Raw genomic sequence first — 18,388 nt, 5'->3', positions numbered from 1 at the left:
CGTCAGATGTATTTTGTGCTAAGGGCATGGTTTGGCCTTTCCCAGAGGCTCCTCTTTGGCTTGTTTTATTTCCATAGTCTTATTTTATTAAGACTATGGAAAGTGCTTCCTTTGCCACTGCCCTGACTCCATCGTCACATGAAATTTCCCCTCATGCTCTATGGAGCCCGAGCAGCAATTTTCGGAAATTGAAAAAACATATAATTTACTCCACATCTAAAACTCCTACTAAACCCAAATAGCTTATCCTTTTCTCACAGGAGACCAGTAATTGGCCCTCACTAGCTGCCATGAAGCCCTTTTTATCTCACCTTCATCTAGGCTCTCTAAATGTTATTTATATGCACAGAAGTGTATTTATAACCGGCATCTCTTACATTGAGTATTTTTTTAAACATCGGAGAGGTGTTTCTTTTGTAAACAAAGTGGGAAAAGGTAAAGGAATGATTTTTATAAACATATTCTCAACCATGTGAAATATATAACATTAGAAGACTACGTAAAAAATAGGAAGACATTTATTTGTAGGTGGTATTATTATCAGTAATTCTTGCTTTTGTTTTGTTTTGTTTTCAGGCAATACGACACTTTTAAATTTTCAGCTGGGTGCGGTGGCTCATGCCTGTAATCCCAGCACTTTGGGAGGCCGAGGTGGGCAGATCACCTGAGGTCACGAGTTCAACACCAGCCTGGTAAACATGGTGAAACCTCATCTCTACTAAAAATACAAAAATTGGCCAGGCGTGATGGCATGGGCCTATAATCCCAGCTACTTGGGAAGCTGAGGCACAAGAATCGCTTGAACCCAGGAGGCAGAGGTTGCAGTGAGCCGATATCGCGCCACTGCACTCCAGCCTGGGTGACAGAGCGAGACTCTATCTCAAAAAAAAAGAGAAAATTTTTTTTTCTATGAGTGTCATATATATGGTGTACACACATTTGTGTTTGTATATACATATATGTATGGATGTGTATTACTGTGTGCATATATACATATACAGACACATACACATATATGTATGTTTGTGTATATATTACTGTTTATGGTTGAGTCTCTAATTAGATTTGCTTACAGACGTACAGGGGTCATGGTAAGTAAAAAATCTCCCCCTGCACAGTCCAGATACCCGTCTGCAGTAACAATTCATACTTTGACACCCTGAAAGCCGCAAATCAGAGAGCTTTCTTTTGCTTTCCACCTCAATGCCTAGACCTGTTAGGCAGAATACCAGGTGGGAAGGAAAAGTTATAGCTTGCTTATTAGATCTCAGGAACAAAGAAAAAAGGTAAGTACAGAACAAACCAAGTTGGAAAGGAATTAGTGGGGTATGTATTTAAACCTATGAAGAAAGGATTTTGCCCAAGGCACCAGAAGAAAGTTGAGGTCTTGAGGCACCAACAACCATAAACACCTCTTCTCCTGAGCGTGTGAATGGAAGCAAATGGAGGGCAAGGGAGGAAACCACATCATCAGAGGGAAGTGAAACCCACCTACTACACTTGAAATTTCATGTTTCAATTTCCTCTCTCATCAAATATTTTACTAGAGAAAGCCATCATCATTCTGATTTATTTATTTATTTATTTTGATATGGAGTCTCACTCCGTCACCTAGGCTGGAGGGCAGTGGTGCAATCTGGGCCCACTGCAACCTCTGCCTACCAGGTTCCAGCCATTCCTGTCTTAGCCTCCTAAGTAGCTGAGATTACAGGCATGCGCCACCATGCCTGGCTAATTTTTGTATTTTTGTAGAGATGGGGTTTCGTCATGTTGGCCAGGCTGGTCTTGAACTACTGACTTTGGGTGACCCATCCCCCTTGGCCTCCCCAAGTGCTGGGATTACAGGTGTGAGCCACCACCCATAATTCTGATTTATCTTACTTCATTTAAGTAAGTCCCTGAACTTCTGTGTGACATTACATAGGGATGATGATGACAGTAAAATAATAGTTTATCTCATTAGATTATTGTGAGGATTAAGTATGAAAATGCAGGCAAAGCATTTTAGGCACTATAGTGCATATTAAGTGTTCAATGAATGTTAGATGTTACCATTCATGTCTTTATTATTGATAGTAGTCCCACAGCAGAATCTACAAAAGTCTCAAGAAGCTGGGCAGTGAAAAGGTCAAAAATGGAACGGACAGGGAAAGATCAGTCATCCCAGAACAAACAACTGACTTTATCTGGGTTTGGGTTACAGTGTTCTACCCAGAGGAGATACTTGCAGCTGAGACTGCTAGAATAAAAAGTCACATTCATGGGCTGGGAATGCCCACTTTAGAGGTCATTTCCTGCTGTTGTCTTCAAAAGTGCTTTACGGCTTACATAGCTCCTGTAAGTATGTTTCTGGTGCGCTCACTGGTCCTAAACTGGCAGGTGGACATACTTACCGATGGTTTACATGTGGAGAAATAGCCCTGCCCAATATTTCATGGTTAGTGCTGGAACTAGGACTCAAATTCAGGTTTCCTGGCTCCAATTCTACACTTGCTCCAGTATATAATGTTGTCATTTGAAGGTGTTCAGAGCTAGCAGAGGTAGGACTCTGAACTCAGATGCTCAGAAAAAATTTCTGCATAGACGATTACTGTTCTCACTCATTCAGCTATCTGGTAGATAACTCAACAAAGAAATGAACACTCGGCATGCCATTTTGGGCAGGTTGTCCCCATGGTGATGTGTCTCTTAGGAGGTTCTTCTCTGCATTTCGTGTAGATTTCTCCCAAATCTCACAGGAGCAATATTGGAACAGAAAGTGAAACTATATAAATCTCTAATATAACCAAAATAAGAATTCAAATACAGGTCTTTATGATTCATAATACGGCTTGTTGCATATTCCTAATAGAATCACTTTACAGAATATATACTTCTCTTCCCCCCTTTCTCTTTGTTTAGCAACATCAAACAAAAGCTGCTTGGAAGTGGATACTAGGAATTGGTTTTAAGCATCCAAACTAATTTCCTTTCTCCTCATTCAATCCCTCAGAAAGAAGTGCAAGAGGAATATACATTACATTTGCATCAGCATTCAGGATTTAAATTTGTCTTTTAACACTTCAACAGAATTGACTTAGGTAATACTTTACTCAACTGATTTCAGTGCAAGACTCTAAGATAAAAGTAAATTTTCTGAGAGTAAAACAAAACAAAACCAAACTTCAATGGATAGAAAATTGCTTTGAAATCCTAGTTATCTAGGCAACTTGCTATTATCCGTTCATTATTAAAGAGAATAAAAAATTAGTTTGAGAAAACACATACATTTAAACACACACTCCAGAGCACAGGGTTACCTGAGGCACTGCCGTTAACCTTTGTGGTATGAGCCATGCTGGCTTGAGCCCAGTGATAGATCCAGAAAGGAGTGAGGAGTCATGCAAATTTTATGCATCAAGTTCTCAAAGGCATTCAACCTGAAACAATAAAGAGAGCCCCATCAAAATGGATCATTTAAAAGTATGTACAACACTAAATCTTAGACTTCTATTTACAAAGATGACTGCTAACAGAGAAAGCAAATCAGAATGGGGGAAGAAAGACTGTAGATCCAGGAGGTGACTGCACTGGACCTGGCAGTATGGAGATAACACCCATGGATGTACCAGTGGCTGTATACTGAGAGGAGGTCTCTACACATAATACTCTATGGGAAACAAAATTGGTTCTCTAGAAGTGTGACTATTTTAGGAAAGCGGTCACCAAATACAAATGACCTCCTAATGTGTAGCGCTCTACAAAATATTTTTGTTTTTTAACCATATCTTCCTTTCCAAATTCTGGTTCAAAAGGTTCATTTATTCAACTGCATTTCAAAGCAATTATTGCACCAAATGTTTACATTTTTAAAAAGATTAACTTTATGGAAATTCTTTTGAGATATCTGAAGTCTTTCTACCAACGCCTCTTTCTTACATGCAACCAGCTTTCTAAAGCACAAATCTGATCCAGTCAGTCCTCCTCCTCTTAAAACAAACAAACAAAAATCATTATCTCCCACTGTGCTGTTGGATAAACTTCAAATTGTTAGAGGCATTCGAACCAGAGTAACTCCATCTTGAATAGGGGCTAGATAAAATAAGGCTGAGACCTTTATTTTAAGTCTACATTCCCAGGAGGTTAGGCATTCTTAGTCACAGGATGAGATAGGTCAGCACAAAATACAGGTCACAAAGACCTTGCTGATAAACAGGTTGTGGTAAAGAAGCCGGCCAAAACCCACCAAAGCCAAGATGGTGATGAAAGTGATCGCTGGTTATTCTCACTGCTCATTATACACTAATTAGAATGCATTACCATGCTAAATAACACTCCCACCAGTACCAGGACAGTTTGCAAATGCCATGGCAATGTCAGGAAGTTATCCTATATGGTCTAAAAAGCGGAGGACCCCTCAGTTCCAGGAACTGCCCACCCTTTCCTGCAAAACTCACGAATAATCCACCTCTTGTTTAGCATATAATCAAGAAGTAACTTTAAGTATAATCAGTTGAGCAGCACATGCTCCTGCTCTGCCTATGGAGTAGCCATTCTTTATTCCTTTACTTTCTTAATAAACTTGCTTTCACTTTACTCTATGGATTCGCCTCTTATTCCTTCTTGTGAGAGATCCAAGATCTTGCAGTCTGGATGAGGACCCCTTTCCGGTAACAAAATGATAGAGCATGGCACACAGTTTTGAAACACTGGGGTCCACACTGGGCAGTATATTCATTTTATATTGATATTTCTATTTAAAAGTTACCTGAGATTACCATAATAAGACTTATATTTCAATCACAAAATTTAAAACAAAAAAAGAAAAAAAATGAAAAAAACACTTGTTTCCCCTTTGGTTTTTCCAAATACCACCTGAAAAATACTAGCAAACAGTAAACAATAGTACATATAGAAATTCCATTTCCATGGTGCTCAAACTCTGACTCTAGACCCATGAAATCAGAAGAACTGGGGTGAAACAAATTCTAAATTGAGAACTGAAGTGTCAATTCAGAAATCTACATGACCTCCTAGCAACAGGATGCTAGAATAATATCCGTATACACTAATTTTAATGCAGCCATTGAAATCATGTAAGTTTTTAATAAGGTAAAATATTCAAAGTATGTTAGTTAAAAGAAAAACAAAACTGTGTACTATCCTCAACCTAATTTTATTAAAAATACGTATGTGTATACGTACATATTTAATTTAAACAATGAGAAGTAAATGTACCAAAATGTTCACTGTGGTTGCCTCTGGCTGATGAAATCATGGATTTTAGCTCTTTTCTTATTTTTGTGATAATAATTATTAAAAATAAATATTTAGGCCGGACGCAGTGGCTCACACCTGTAATCCCAGCACTTTGGGAAGCCGACGTGGGCGGATCACCTGAGGTCAGAGTTTGAGACCAGTGTGGCCAACACAGCAAAACCTCATCTCTACTAAAAAAATACAAAAATTAGCCAGGCTTGGTGGTGTATGCCTGTAATCCCATCTACTTGGGAGGCTGAGGCACCAGAACCACTTGAACCTGGGGGGGCAGAGGTTGTGGTGAGCCGAGACTGCACCACTGCACCCCAGCCTCGGTGGCAGAACGAGTCAAAAAATAAAAATAAAATATAAATATTTAGACCCTTTCTGTCAATGTTGTTTTATTTGCTTTAAAATCCTCAGGGAAAAGAAAAGGTATTTTTTAAAATGCTATGCAAAAAAGGAAACTATCAGGCTACAATCATGAAGTATAGGGGTTGGAAATATAAGTAAATAAAAAGGAAGGAAAAGGAAATGGCTGATTGCTTTGATCACACAGGGTGAGAATTTCTTGCCACTTAGCTAGTGAAATTTTCCTCATTGTTTAAATGGGTTTGCACCACAGTTCAAAGCTAACTACCGTGAAAGCAACTCAGGGTAAACTGAAACTTTTTTCTTTTTTTTTTCTTTTTTAAACAGATTGCTTCTGACAAGCCTGCCCCCCGCATGGCTTTTCCAGCTACACTGACTAGCACTGTGTTCACCTGCAGAGAGGAGATTCTAAACCGTCCACTCCCTGCTGATCCTTAGTTTCTGGCTGGTGGCACACCAGGACAGGATGGCTCCAAGCTCCCTGATGAAGGGGTAATCACCTGACTTTCTCTTGGAAACAGAGGCACTGGTTCAGGTCCACAACATTGAACTTGGAGAGCAATAACCTTTGTGTGCACAGTCATTGGTGGCTGAATCAAAAGGCAGGCTTTAGGGATAGAGTAAATACTGTCTTTTAAGAATAGGAGTGAACGTCTATAAATTTCTGACAAACGCAGATTTGGAAAAAAAAAAAAAAGGGGGGGGGAGACTGGGAAGACCAGAGAGGGAGGCGGTGGGGAAATGAAGGGGCAAACGAAAGAAGCCCAGTTTCTGGAATTATTCAACTAAGCATACTTTTCAAAGCTAATAACCACAAAACCCTAAGCCAAACCCTGTTTACTGGCCCCCTCCTAGCCTTGTGTGTTTGCACTCTCGCTCCATAACGGCTTGTAAATACCACCATGTAAAACCTTGAAGGCAAACAGAAGACAAGAAGGGACAAGCTGCATGTGCTGGGGGTGAATGAAGTATGTGTCAAGGTATTTGGATGGAGATGTGCCCAGAATCTTCCTAGTCAAGCTTAATAAACTTTGGCCCAAGGTCCTCTCCGGCTATTGAAACTCTTTCATCTGGCAGATCTTTTTCTCAGATCCAAATTGGTGCCTCCCACCCTTCTCCAAACTGAACAATAAAACCAAAATAAGTAGGAAACCTAAAATTAGGAACTATAAGCATATCACTGGTAAAATAACAAGACACCGTCGGCCGGGCACAGTGGCTCATGCCTGTAATCCCAGCACTTTGGGAGGCCGAGGTGGGTGGATCTCCTGAGGCCAGGAGTTCGAGACCAGCCTGGCCAACATGGCAAAACCCCATCTCTACTACAACTACAAAAATTAGCTGCGTGTGGTGGTGCACGCCTGTGATCCCAGCTACTTGGGAGACTGAGGCACAAGAATCACCTGAACAGGGAGGCAGAGACTACAGTGAGCCAAGATCATGCCACTGCATTCCAGCCTGCAGAGCAGAGTGAGACCCTGTCTCAAAAAAAAAAAAAAAAAAGACACTGTCACTGGGTGTGGATCCTGGCAGTGTCTGTGCAAAGAGAACGGCTGTATATTGTGCATTGATTTTTCTCAGTTATTGTTCATGCTGACAGGCGGCCTCAAATTGTGAGGGCTCATTCTTCTTAATGCTATGCAGATTCTTATGCCGGTACATCGTATAAACCAGAAAAGGTTTGGCCACAGTCCATTCCTGTGTTACAGATCGATAAACTGCTTCTTTTCTCCCCCAGAGGAGAGTGCAAACCAGTAAATCTTAACTGGTACAATGGTGGCTTAGTTCTCCTAGCTAAGAAAAAAGCACTCTTGCGAAAGGATTTAGGAAAATACATCAGAGAAAACAAAGAATTTGTCTTCGTCTATATTTCGGGAGACTGAATGAAGGATGCTGATGCATGTTTTAATAGATCACCAAGTAAGGCACAATGAATGACGGAAACATTGCATGAGCTGACCCCACAAATACTTTACATTAGCTAAAATGATACAAATATGAAAAATAGCACACTAGAACTTTGCTAAAAAGACACCAATGCAAACAAGTAGTTATATAAAATTGAGATTTGATATATACTCTGCACTGCTAAACTATCAAATGCCACTATCTCAGCTAGAAACAAGATAATGCTGATGATAATATTGATGGTAATGTTGATGGCAGCTAATGTTAATAGACCTCTTACTACTATTATTGAAATATAAAATGTCACCTAAAGTGTATCATTAAGTACTACCAATAAAAAAGATGTCACTTAAATGACAAAATGCTAATCAAGAAATTACATTCATTATAAGACACATCCTCAATTCAGAGGCGATATGAGAAAAATGTGTATCTTACAACTGATGAAATTGTTACATTCAAGGGACTTTTAAAAACACTTAACAGTTATTACCTTGCTTAAACTTCACAACAACCCTACAAAGTACTACCCTTCTCTCCATTGTATACATAAGAAACAAGCACAGGGAGTTTTAGAACTTGCTCACATCACACAGCTAGTATGACAGCACTGACATTTAAAGCTGTGTAATTCAGCCCTAGAGTTTTGTGATTATGTCATTTAGAGTAAGGGCACTATGGTTTTAACAAATGAGAACTTAAGGCATAAATGAGTGATGCATATATGTAAGGTAGTCACTTTAGTTACGTATATGCTTACTGCAAGGAGGCTTTGCACAAATCCTTTTTAGATAAGAAAGCTGCATCTCGGAATTTCATGTTTTTTTGTTTTTCTTTTTTGAGATGGAATCTTGCTCTGTTGCCCAGGCTGGAGTGCAGTGGCGCAATCTCAGTTCACTGCAATCTCTGCCTCCCAGGTTCAGGCGATTCTCCTACCTCAGCCTCCCAAGCAGCTGGGATTACAGGTGTGCGCCACCATGCCTGGCTAATTTTTGCATTTTTAGTAGAGATGGGGTTTCACCATGTTGGCCAGGCTGGTATAATATGTTTTTAGAGCAATTGTATTTGCAACCTTGTTCCTTGGAGTAACACATTTAAGAGCCTGAAGTACTTATATGACACACAGGAAATGTTTCTCAGTACCTAACCAGTACACTTTGAGATGGAGTCTCGCTCTGTCACCCAGGCTGGAGTACAGTGGCACCATCTCGGCTCACTGCAAGTTCCACCTCGTGGGTTCACGCCATTCTCCTGCCTCAGCCTCCCCAGTAGCTGGGACTTCAGGCACACGCCACCATGTCCAGATAATTTTTTGTATTTTTAGTAGAGATGGGGTTTCACCATGTTAGCCAGGATGGTCTCGATCTCCTGACCTTGTGATCCGCACGCCTTGGCCTCCCAAAGTGCTGGGATTACAGGCGTGAGACACCACATCCGGCCCCAGTACACTCTTTTCTAGACTGCACAGTATTAGTAGAGCAGGCTTGACTATCAACCTTGTTCTTTACATGAATGTCAACTGTTTCAAAAAATCAAATACTTTCTAAACTGAAAAACAAAAAACAAAAAATCCACCAGGTGGAAGGTTCTAAACGCAATGGTAGGAGTTTCCAAAATGCATAAAAACTAGGGCAGGATATTGGAATCAGAATCTTGCCACTCAAAATAAGAATTATACTTAAAAAATGTAGATGAAAGCTGGCTTCACTTCTCCCCACAGAATAACCAAAATAAACATACGTCATCGAGATTATCACCAGCAATCTCCCAGAACTCATGAAACAGAATGGGTCAGTTCCTGGGGCCACTGAGAAGTAAAAAAAAAAAACTCCAGGAGACAGTAAGAGAACCAGATTTTCATATCTGTGACACCCTTCTGCTTGGTATCAAGCACATGTAATACTTCCCCCAACTCAGATTCTACACTGGAAAAAGTGAGATTAAGGTGGACACATAACTTGCCTACCATCGTGGCTTCTTTGGCAGGAGACCTATCCATGCCTCAACCCATGAGACACATCAAGGGTGCCTGAAGGGAGACACCACCCTGTGGACAGCCGCACACAAAGGGAGGAGGTAGGATTACCATCTCCAGCCCTGGAAGCTCCACTCTGTAACTCAACCAAAGGAGATGCCAAATCAGCGTGGCTGTTCAGCAGCACTATGCTGTACGAGGTAGATTCCACAGGTCTCTTGGGCATGAACTCCTAGCCAGCCTTTCCATACCACAGGGATAGCTCCTTTGGAACCTCCCCCATTCCAGCCAGGCAATCCTCTGATCCTTTGCTAGAAGAACAGAGGCAAACCTGGGTTTTAAGTACCCCTTAGTGCAGAAAAAGAGGCAGTGATCTAGCAGAAAAAATGTGTAAGAAATTCAACAGATAAATTACAAATAATCTCTAAGCAAATGTAACCAGTAAAAACCAAAATAGACTAGACAGAGAATACTGGAATAATAAAAAATCCTTTAATGCAAAGACACAGACATATATCCACAAGAACATGGAACCATGACCTCCCCAAATGTATAAAGCAAGGAACCAGTGACTGACCCTAATGAGATGGTGATTCATGAGCTCTCTGACCAAGAATTCAAAATAGCAGTTTTATGGAAACTCAGGGATCTCCAAGATAACACAGAAAAGCAATTCAGAAACTTATCAGAGGAATTTAACAGAGATTGAAGTGATAAAAAAAAACCAAATGAATCTTGAAACTGAAAAATATATTTGCTAACTGAAAAATTCATTGGAGGCTCTCAACAGCAGAATGCATCAAGCAGAGGAAAGAATCAGCGAGCTCAAAGACAGGCTCTTTGAAATTACATAGAGGAGAAAAAGTAAAATGAATGGAAAGATATTATAGAAAGATTGCCTACAAGATATAGAAAATTACCTTAAAAGACCAAATCTAAGAATTATTGGCATTCAAGAGAATGTTGAGCAAGAGTGAGGGGTAGAAAAAAGCTTACTCATATGAGAAAAATATCCAGGTAGAGGAAGGTCAGAAAACACCAAACAGATATGACCCAAATAAAACTACCCCCAAGGCATACAATAATCAAACTCTCAAAGGTCAAGGACAAAAAGAGGATACTAAAAGCAGCAAGAAAAAAGGAGGAAATAACATACAAAGAAACTCAACTTCATTTGGCAACAGACTTCTCAATGGAAACCATATTAAGTCAGGAGGAAGTGGAATGATATTTTCAAAGTGCTGAAAGAAAAACCCCCCAAAACCCTGCTATCCTCAAACACTTTATCCAGCAAACAGCAGAAATAGCCTTCAAGTATGAAGGAGACAGAGTCTTTTTCTGACAAACAAAAGCTAAGAGAATTTACCATCACTAGATCTGTCTTACAAGAAATGTTAAAGAGGGTTCTTCAATCTGAAATGAAAAAACATTAATGTGCAAAAAGAAAACATTTGAAGGTATAAAACCTGCAGGTAACATCAAGTATAGAAACTCCCAGAATATTCAAATACTATAATTGTCATGTGCAGTCCACCCGTAAGTAGCCCATAAGTCTAGTATGACACCTAAAAGACAATCTATCAAAAACCGTAACAGCGACAGCAACCTGTTAAGAGACAGGCAACATAAAAATACATAAATTGAGACCAACAAAAGTCAAAATGTCAGGAGATGGAATTAAAGATGGAGGGTTGTTTTAAAGTTTTTTATTTATTCTTTTTTTGTGATCTAAGACAGGGATCTCCAACCCCTGAGCCATGGACCAGTACTGGTCCGTGGCATGTTGGGAACCAGGTCACACAGCAGGAGGTGAGCACAGGCCAGCAAGCATTACGGCCTGAGCTCCGACTCCTGTCAGATCATCAGCAGCATAGATTCTCATAAGAGTGCAAACCCTATTGTGAACTGCAAGTGTGAAGGATCTAGGTTGAGCATTCCTTATAAGCATCTAATGCCTGATGATCTAAGATAGAACAGTTTCATCCCAAAACCATCCCCACTGCTCTGTCTATGGAAAAATTGTCTTCCATGAAACTGGTCCCTGGTGCCAAAACAGATTGGGGACTGCTTATCTAAGATAAGCTGTCATCTCTTTAAAATAACTTGTTATATCTATAAGATGTTTTCTATAAGCCTCATGGTAGCCACAATGTAAAAACCTATAATAAACACACTAAAAAATAACAACAAATTAAAACATAGTACCAGAGAAAGTGACTTAACCATAAAGGATGACAGGAAGAAAGGAGGACAAGAGTTATAAAACAACCAGAATACAAGAAACAAAATGGTAATTCTCCATTCAGAAATTTATCGGAGAAATTTAACAAAGAGGCATTATTCAAAAAATCAAACAGAAATCTTAGAACTAATACATCTGATGGACTGAAATTCAGCTCCCAAGTATATAAAGCAAACATTAATAGATACAAAGAGAGAGAGACTGTAATACAGTAATAGTGGAGGACGTCAAATACCCCACTTTCACCAACGAACATATCATCTAGACAGAAAAATCAACAAAGAAACCACTGTATCAAACTACACATCAGACCAAATAAGTCTAACTGGTATTTAGAAAACACTTCACTCAACTGTTCAAATACACGTTTGTTTCATCAGTACATGGAACATTCCCAAGAATAAACCATATTTTAGGCCACAAAACAAGTTTCAACAAATTTTAAAAAGCAGAAATCATATCAAGTATCTTTTCTGACCACAATGGAATAAAACTCGGTATCAATAAGAAGAGGAATTTTGGGCCGGGTGTGGTGGTTCATGCCTGTAATCTCAGCACTTTGGGAGGCTGAGGTGGGCGGGTCATCTGATGTCAGGAGTTCGGGACCAGCCTGGCCAACATGGCAAAATCCTGTCTTATTAAAAATACAAAAATTAGCTGGGTGTGGTGGTGTACGCCTGTAATCCCAGCTACTTGGGAGGCTAAGGCAGGAGAACCACTTGAACCCAGGAGGTGGAGGTTGCAGATTGTGCCACTGCACTCCAGCCTAGATGACAGAACGAGACTCCATCTCAAAAAACAAAAACAAAAACCTTTGGAAATTATACAAAAACATGGAAATTAAACAACATGCTCCTGAACATTGAGTTGATGAAGAAATAAGAACATTTAAAAATTCCTCAAAACAAATACAAATGGAAACACAACATACCAAAATCTATGGGATACAGTAAACACAGTACTAAGAGGGAGGGTTATAGCAATAAACATCTACATCAAAAAAGTTGAAAGACTTCCAAAAGACAACCTAAGAATGCAGCATCTCAAGGAACTAGAAAAGCAAGACCAAGCCAAACCCAAATTTACTAGAAGAAAGGAAATAAGGATCAGAGAAAAATAAATGAAATTGAGATTAAAACATTACAGAAGATCAACAAAACAAAAGTTTAGTTAAAAAAAAAAGACAAACCTTTAGCTAGACTAAAAAGAGAAGACACGAATAAATAAAATCAGAAACAAAAGATACAAAACAACAGAGACCATAGAAGTACAAAGAATCATTAGAGACAATTGCCAACAAATTGAAAAATCTAGAATAAAAAGATACATTCCTGGACACATACAACCAAAATTGAACCATGACGAAAGAGAAAACCTCAACAAACCAATAGCAAGTAATAAGATCAAAGCTATAATTAAAAGTCTCCTATCAAAGAAAAGTCCAGGATCTGATGAATTCTACTAAACATTTCAAGAAGAACTATAATAATTCTACTCAAACTCTTCAAAAAAAAAAAAAATTGAAGAGGAGGGAATGCTCAAACTCATCTTGCAAGGCTGGCATTACTCTGATACCAAAATCAGATAAGGCCACAATGAAAAAAAAAACAAAAAGACAATGATAGGCTAATTTCACTGATGAACACAGACAGAAAAATCCTCAACAAAACACTAACAAACTGAATTCAACAACATATTAAAAAGATCATTCAACATTATCAAGTGGGATTCATCCCAGGGATGCAAAGATGGTTCAGCATATGCAAATCAATAAATGTTATACACATTAACAGAACCAAGAACAAAAACCATATGATCATTTCAATAAGTGCTGAAAAGTATTCAATTAAATTCAATATCCCTTTATTTTAAAAACCTTCAACAAACTGGGTACAGAGGAAACATACCTCAAAATAATAAAGGCCATATATGACAAATTCACAGCTGACATCATACCAAACAGGGAAAACCTAAAAGCCTTTCCACTGAGATCTGGAACAAGACAAGGGTGTGCACTTCCACTACCTTTATTCAATATAAAGTGGAAGTCCTGGCCAGACAATTAGTCAAGAAAAATAAATAAAGGGTGTTCATATTGGAAAGAAAGAAGTCAAATTAGCTTTCAATGTAGATGACAGGATCTTCTATTTTTAAAAATCAAAAAACTACTAGAAGTAATAAGTGAATTCAGTAAAGTTTCAGGATACAAAACCAACATACAAAATTCAGTAGCATTTATATATACCAACAGTGAACAATCTGGAAAAGAGAGAAAGCAATCTAATTTATTATATCTACACAAAATGTAAAATACTCAGGAATCTTTTTTTTTTTTTTTTTTTTTTTTTGAGACAGGGTTTTGCTCTGTCACCCAGGTTGCAGTGCAGCAGCGTGATCACAGCTCACTGCAGTCTTGATCTCTTGGTCTCAAGCGATCCTCCAACTTCAGCCTCCCAAGTAGCTGCAACCATAGGCACGTGCCACCATGTCTGGCTAATATTTTGATATTTTTTGTAGAGATTATGTCACACTATGCTGCCCAGGCTGGTCTCAAACTCCTGGGTTCAAGCAATTCTCCTGCTTTGGCCTCTCAAAGTGTTGGGATTGCAGATGTCAGCCACTGTGCCTGGCCCCTAAGAATCAATTTAACCAAAGTTGTGAAAGATCTTTACAAGGAACACTATAAAACACTGATTAAATAGATGACACAAAAAATGGAAAAGATATTATTCCATGCTCATGGATTGAAAGAATACTGTTAAAATGACAACCCTACCCAAAGCAATTTACTGATTCAATGTAATCCCTATCAAAATACCAATGATACTCCCCATAGAAATAGAGCAGACAATCCTAAATTTTATACGGAACCTCAAATAACCAAAGCAATCTTGAGCAAAAAGAGCAAAGCTGGAGGTCTCACACTACTTGACTTAAAAATATACTACAAGGCTACAGTAGCCAGATCAGCATGGTACTGGCATAAAAAACAGACACGAACACCAACTGAACAGAATAGTGAACCCAGATATAAATCCATGCCATTTGCAGCCAACTGATTTTTGACAGAGGTGCCAACAATATACAACAGAGAAAGGACCGTCTCTTCAATAAATGGCACTGGGAAAACTGGATAACTATATGTAGAAGAATGAAACTAGACCTCTATCTCTCACCATGTACAAAAATCAAATACAAATGGATTTAGACTTAAATCTAACACCTGAAATTATAAAACTACTAAAAGAAAACATTGGGGAAATGCTCCAGGACATTGGTCTGGGCAAAAATTTTTTGTTTAAGTTCTCAAAAGCACAGGCAACAAAAGCAAAAAAGGACAAATGGGATTACATCAAGCTGAAAAGCTTCTGCACACCAAAGGAAACAATCGACAAGCTGAAGAAACAACCCATAGAATGAGAGAAAGTATTTGCAAACTATCCATCTGACAAGAGATAAACCACCAGAATATATAAGGAGCTCAAACAACTCAACAGCAAAAAGTCATTAATCTGATTTTTAAAAGGGCAAAAGGCCTGAACAGATACTTCTCAACAAATGACCAATGGGTATAGGAAGTGCTCAACATCAGGAATTATCCAGAAAATGCAAATCAAAACCACAATGAGATATAATCTCACCCCAATTAGAATAGCTTTTATCAAAAAAGACAGGGACTAACATGCTGGTGAGGATATATAGAGAGAAAAATCCTCACACGTTGTTGGTGGGAACGTAAATTACAACAGTCACTGTAGAAAACAGTTCAGAAGTTCCTCAAAAATCTAAAAGTAGAATACCATATGATCCAGCAATTCCACTACTGAGTATATATCTAAAAGAAAGAGGCCGGGCGCGGTGGCTCAAGCCTGTAATCCCAGCACTTTGGGAGGCCGAGACGGGCGGATCACGAGGTCGGGAGATCGAGACCATCCTGGCTAACACGGTGAAACCCCGTCTCTACTAAAAAAATACAAAAAACTAGCCGGGCGAGGTGGTGGACGCCTGTAGTCCCAGCTACTCGGGAGGCTGAGGCGGGAGAATGGCGTGAACCTGGGAGGCGGAGCTTGCAGTGAGCTGAGATCCGGCCACTGCACTCCAGCCTGGGCGACAGAGCGAGACTCCGTCTCCAAAAAAAAAATAAAAAAAAAAAATAAATAAATAAATAAATAAAAGAAAGAAAACCAACATATTGAAGAGAGATCTATACTTGCATGTTTATTGCAGCACTATTCATAATAGCCAAAATATGGAATCAACCTAAGTGTCCCTTAATGGATGAACAAAGAAAATGTGGAGGCCAAGGCAGGTGGATCGCTTAAGTCCAGGAGTTTGAGACCAGCCTGGACAACATAGCAGGACCCCATCTCTACAAAATAATAATAAATATTTAAAAAGAAAATGTGGTAAAAATACACAATAGAATATTATCCAGCCATAAAAAGAATGAAATCCTGTCATGTGGAGCAACATGGATGAAACCGGGGGTCATTATGTTCAGTGAAATAAGCAAAGCACAGAAAGACAAATATCGCATGTTCTCACTCATACATGGGAGCTACAAAAGTGAATCTCATGAAGACAGCGAGTAGACTGGTGGTTACCGGAGGCCGGGAGGGGTAGAGGGGATGGGGGATGAAGAGCAGTTGATTAATGGGTACAAATACACTTAGAAGAAATAAGACTTGGTGTTCGATAGATCAGGAGGATAATTACAGTTAACATTAATCAAGTGTATTATTAATACACTCAAAATAGCTTGAAGAGAGTAATTCAAATGTTCCTAACATAAACAACAGATAAAAATTTAAGGTGACTGATATCCCAATTACCCTGATTTGATTGTATGAATGTATGAAATTATCACATGGACCCCCAAAATATGTACAATATATATCAGTTTTAAAAATGAAAAATATGAAAGGAGAAACCACCATTTTGATATGAAAGTTCTAGAATCTTTTTATAATACATCACAGTATTTTTGTTCATTTAACAATAAAATTTAAAAGTCAATATAATTAACTTTACCTAAAATCTGGAAAAGACAGAATATACAAAAATTATTCAATCTTGCAACCCTAACAATTGTTATCACTGGAAGCTATTTTCAATATTTTATATACTTGTATGAATATTTTAATTACTTACCATAATACATTTTAAAGATCTACAATATCCTAGAATTTGTACCAGGCACTCTTTAGTTTCTATGTTGGAGGCATAACATAGACTAAGGCATTGTACCTTCCCTAGAAGTTCATACACTAGGGCTGGAGGCAAAGATTATAGAAACAATTAGAAGAGTAGTGTATACACAGTTCAATTCCAGTCCATAGAAAGGTGGTCTTATTTTGCCTGACAAGGGTGCATGTGGCCAAAAAAATTATTCATAATAAGAGATCACTTGGCCTAAGTCTTAAAGGATGAGTGAGTGCTTTTCAGGTCAAGAAAGGTGGAAGGGCATTCTAGGCAGAGGGGATGGCACATGCAAAGGCGGAAGATGAGAAGAAGTGCGTGGCAAGTAGCAGCTGGGGCCAGAGCATGGTCTCCTTATGAGGACTTAGTCGTAAATGAAGCAAACTGCCTGAGATAAAAGTGACCTAAGGAGACTGGGTAATAAAGAGGAACCTTAAGGAACTAGATTCTACAAGAACCAAACTGAAAAACGCACACACACAAATACAAACATTTTACCCTAACAAAAAATGCAGAGCTCATTTGACTTCTTCAAGTAAGTTAGTCTTTCATATGGGCAACCAAAAACCTATCTTATTATACATCAAGTATGATTACTCACATATTCCTGTAGACTACACAAAAATAGTCAATAATTAAAGTAACAAAAGTATGCTGGAGTAGAAACTCTCACCACAGTTTATTATCTGATTATCTTCTGGTGATTTCCAATACTGGCTCCTACCATAGGAAGAGTAGGGGTAATATTAACCAGCTCTTAGACATTTTGCAACCAAATTACCCAACATGACCTAATCCCATTTGACTTCTTCGAACGTAGTAGATAATTTTCTTGGTATGAGTGGGTTAGAGGTGAAAAGAAATCTCAATTACGGATCAAGATCTAAATTATAATCTGTGTTAGTCAGTTTCTATTACTACAAAGCAGTACCTGAGACTGGGTAACTTATAAAGAAATGAGGTTTATTTTGGCTCATGGTTCTGCAAGATGTACAGGAAGTGCAGTGCCAGCATCTGCTTCTGGTGAGGGCCTCGAGAAACTTAGAGAAGGAAAGGGGGAGCTGGCATATTACATGGTGAGGTGTGGAGCAAGAGAGAGAAAGGAAAAGTGCCAGGCTCTTTTTAAACAGCCAGCTCTCTCATGAAGTCGGGAAAAAGCTCATTTCTTTCTTTTTTTTTTTTTTAAATTTATTTTTTATTATTATTATACTTTAAGTTCCAGGGTAGGAAGGCACCAAGCCATTTATGAGGGATCTGCCCCCGTGATCCAGACATCTCCCACCAGGCCCCACCTCCAACATTGGGGATCACGTTTTAACACGAGATTTGGAGGGGACACGGATCCAAACCAGATCAGAATCTTACTTGGATACTGGCTTTCATTTCTAACGTAGGAAAAAGGTTGAGATTTGCCTATTAGGGAAATTTTATGCTGTGTTTGTCCAAACATTTAT

The 18,388-nt window shown here is 38.9% G+C and overlaps 1 protein-coding gene across 10 annotated transcripts in view; it reads right to left on the bottom strand.

The window, feature by feature from the left end:
- The window catches only part of LOC105491800 (KN motif and ankyrin repeat domains 1), a 240,821-nt gene that overhangs the window by 65,318 nt on the left and 157,115 nt on the right, over nt 1-18,388 (bottom strand). For all 10 annotated transcript variants that reach the window (XM_071077720.1, XM_071077721.1, XM_071077719.1 and 7 more), the window contains one exon: nt 3,300-3,419. In XM_071077720.1, coding sequence (XP_070933821.1) covers nt 3,300-3,336 — 37 coding nt within the window. In that variant the 5' untranslated portion in view covers nt 3,337-3,419. The remainder of the gene's footprint in view (nt 1-3,299; nt 3,420-18,388) is intronic.

Source organism: Macaca nemestrina, chromosome 14 (assembly GCF_043159975.1).
Source record: "Macaca nemestrina isolate mMacNem1 chromosome 14, mMacNem.hap1, whole genome shotgun sequence".
NCBI classification, from domain to species: domain Eukaryota; kingdom Metazoa; phylum Chordata; class Mammalia; order Primates; family Cercopithecidae; genus Macaca; species Macaca nemestrina.
The sequence above is the reverse complement of the archived record's forward strand: the minus strand, read 5'-3'. Positions and strand labels throughout refer to the sequence as shown.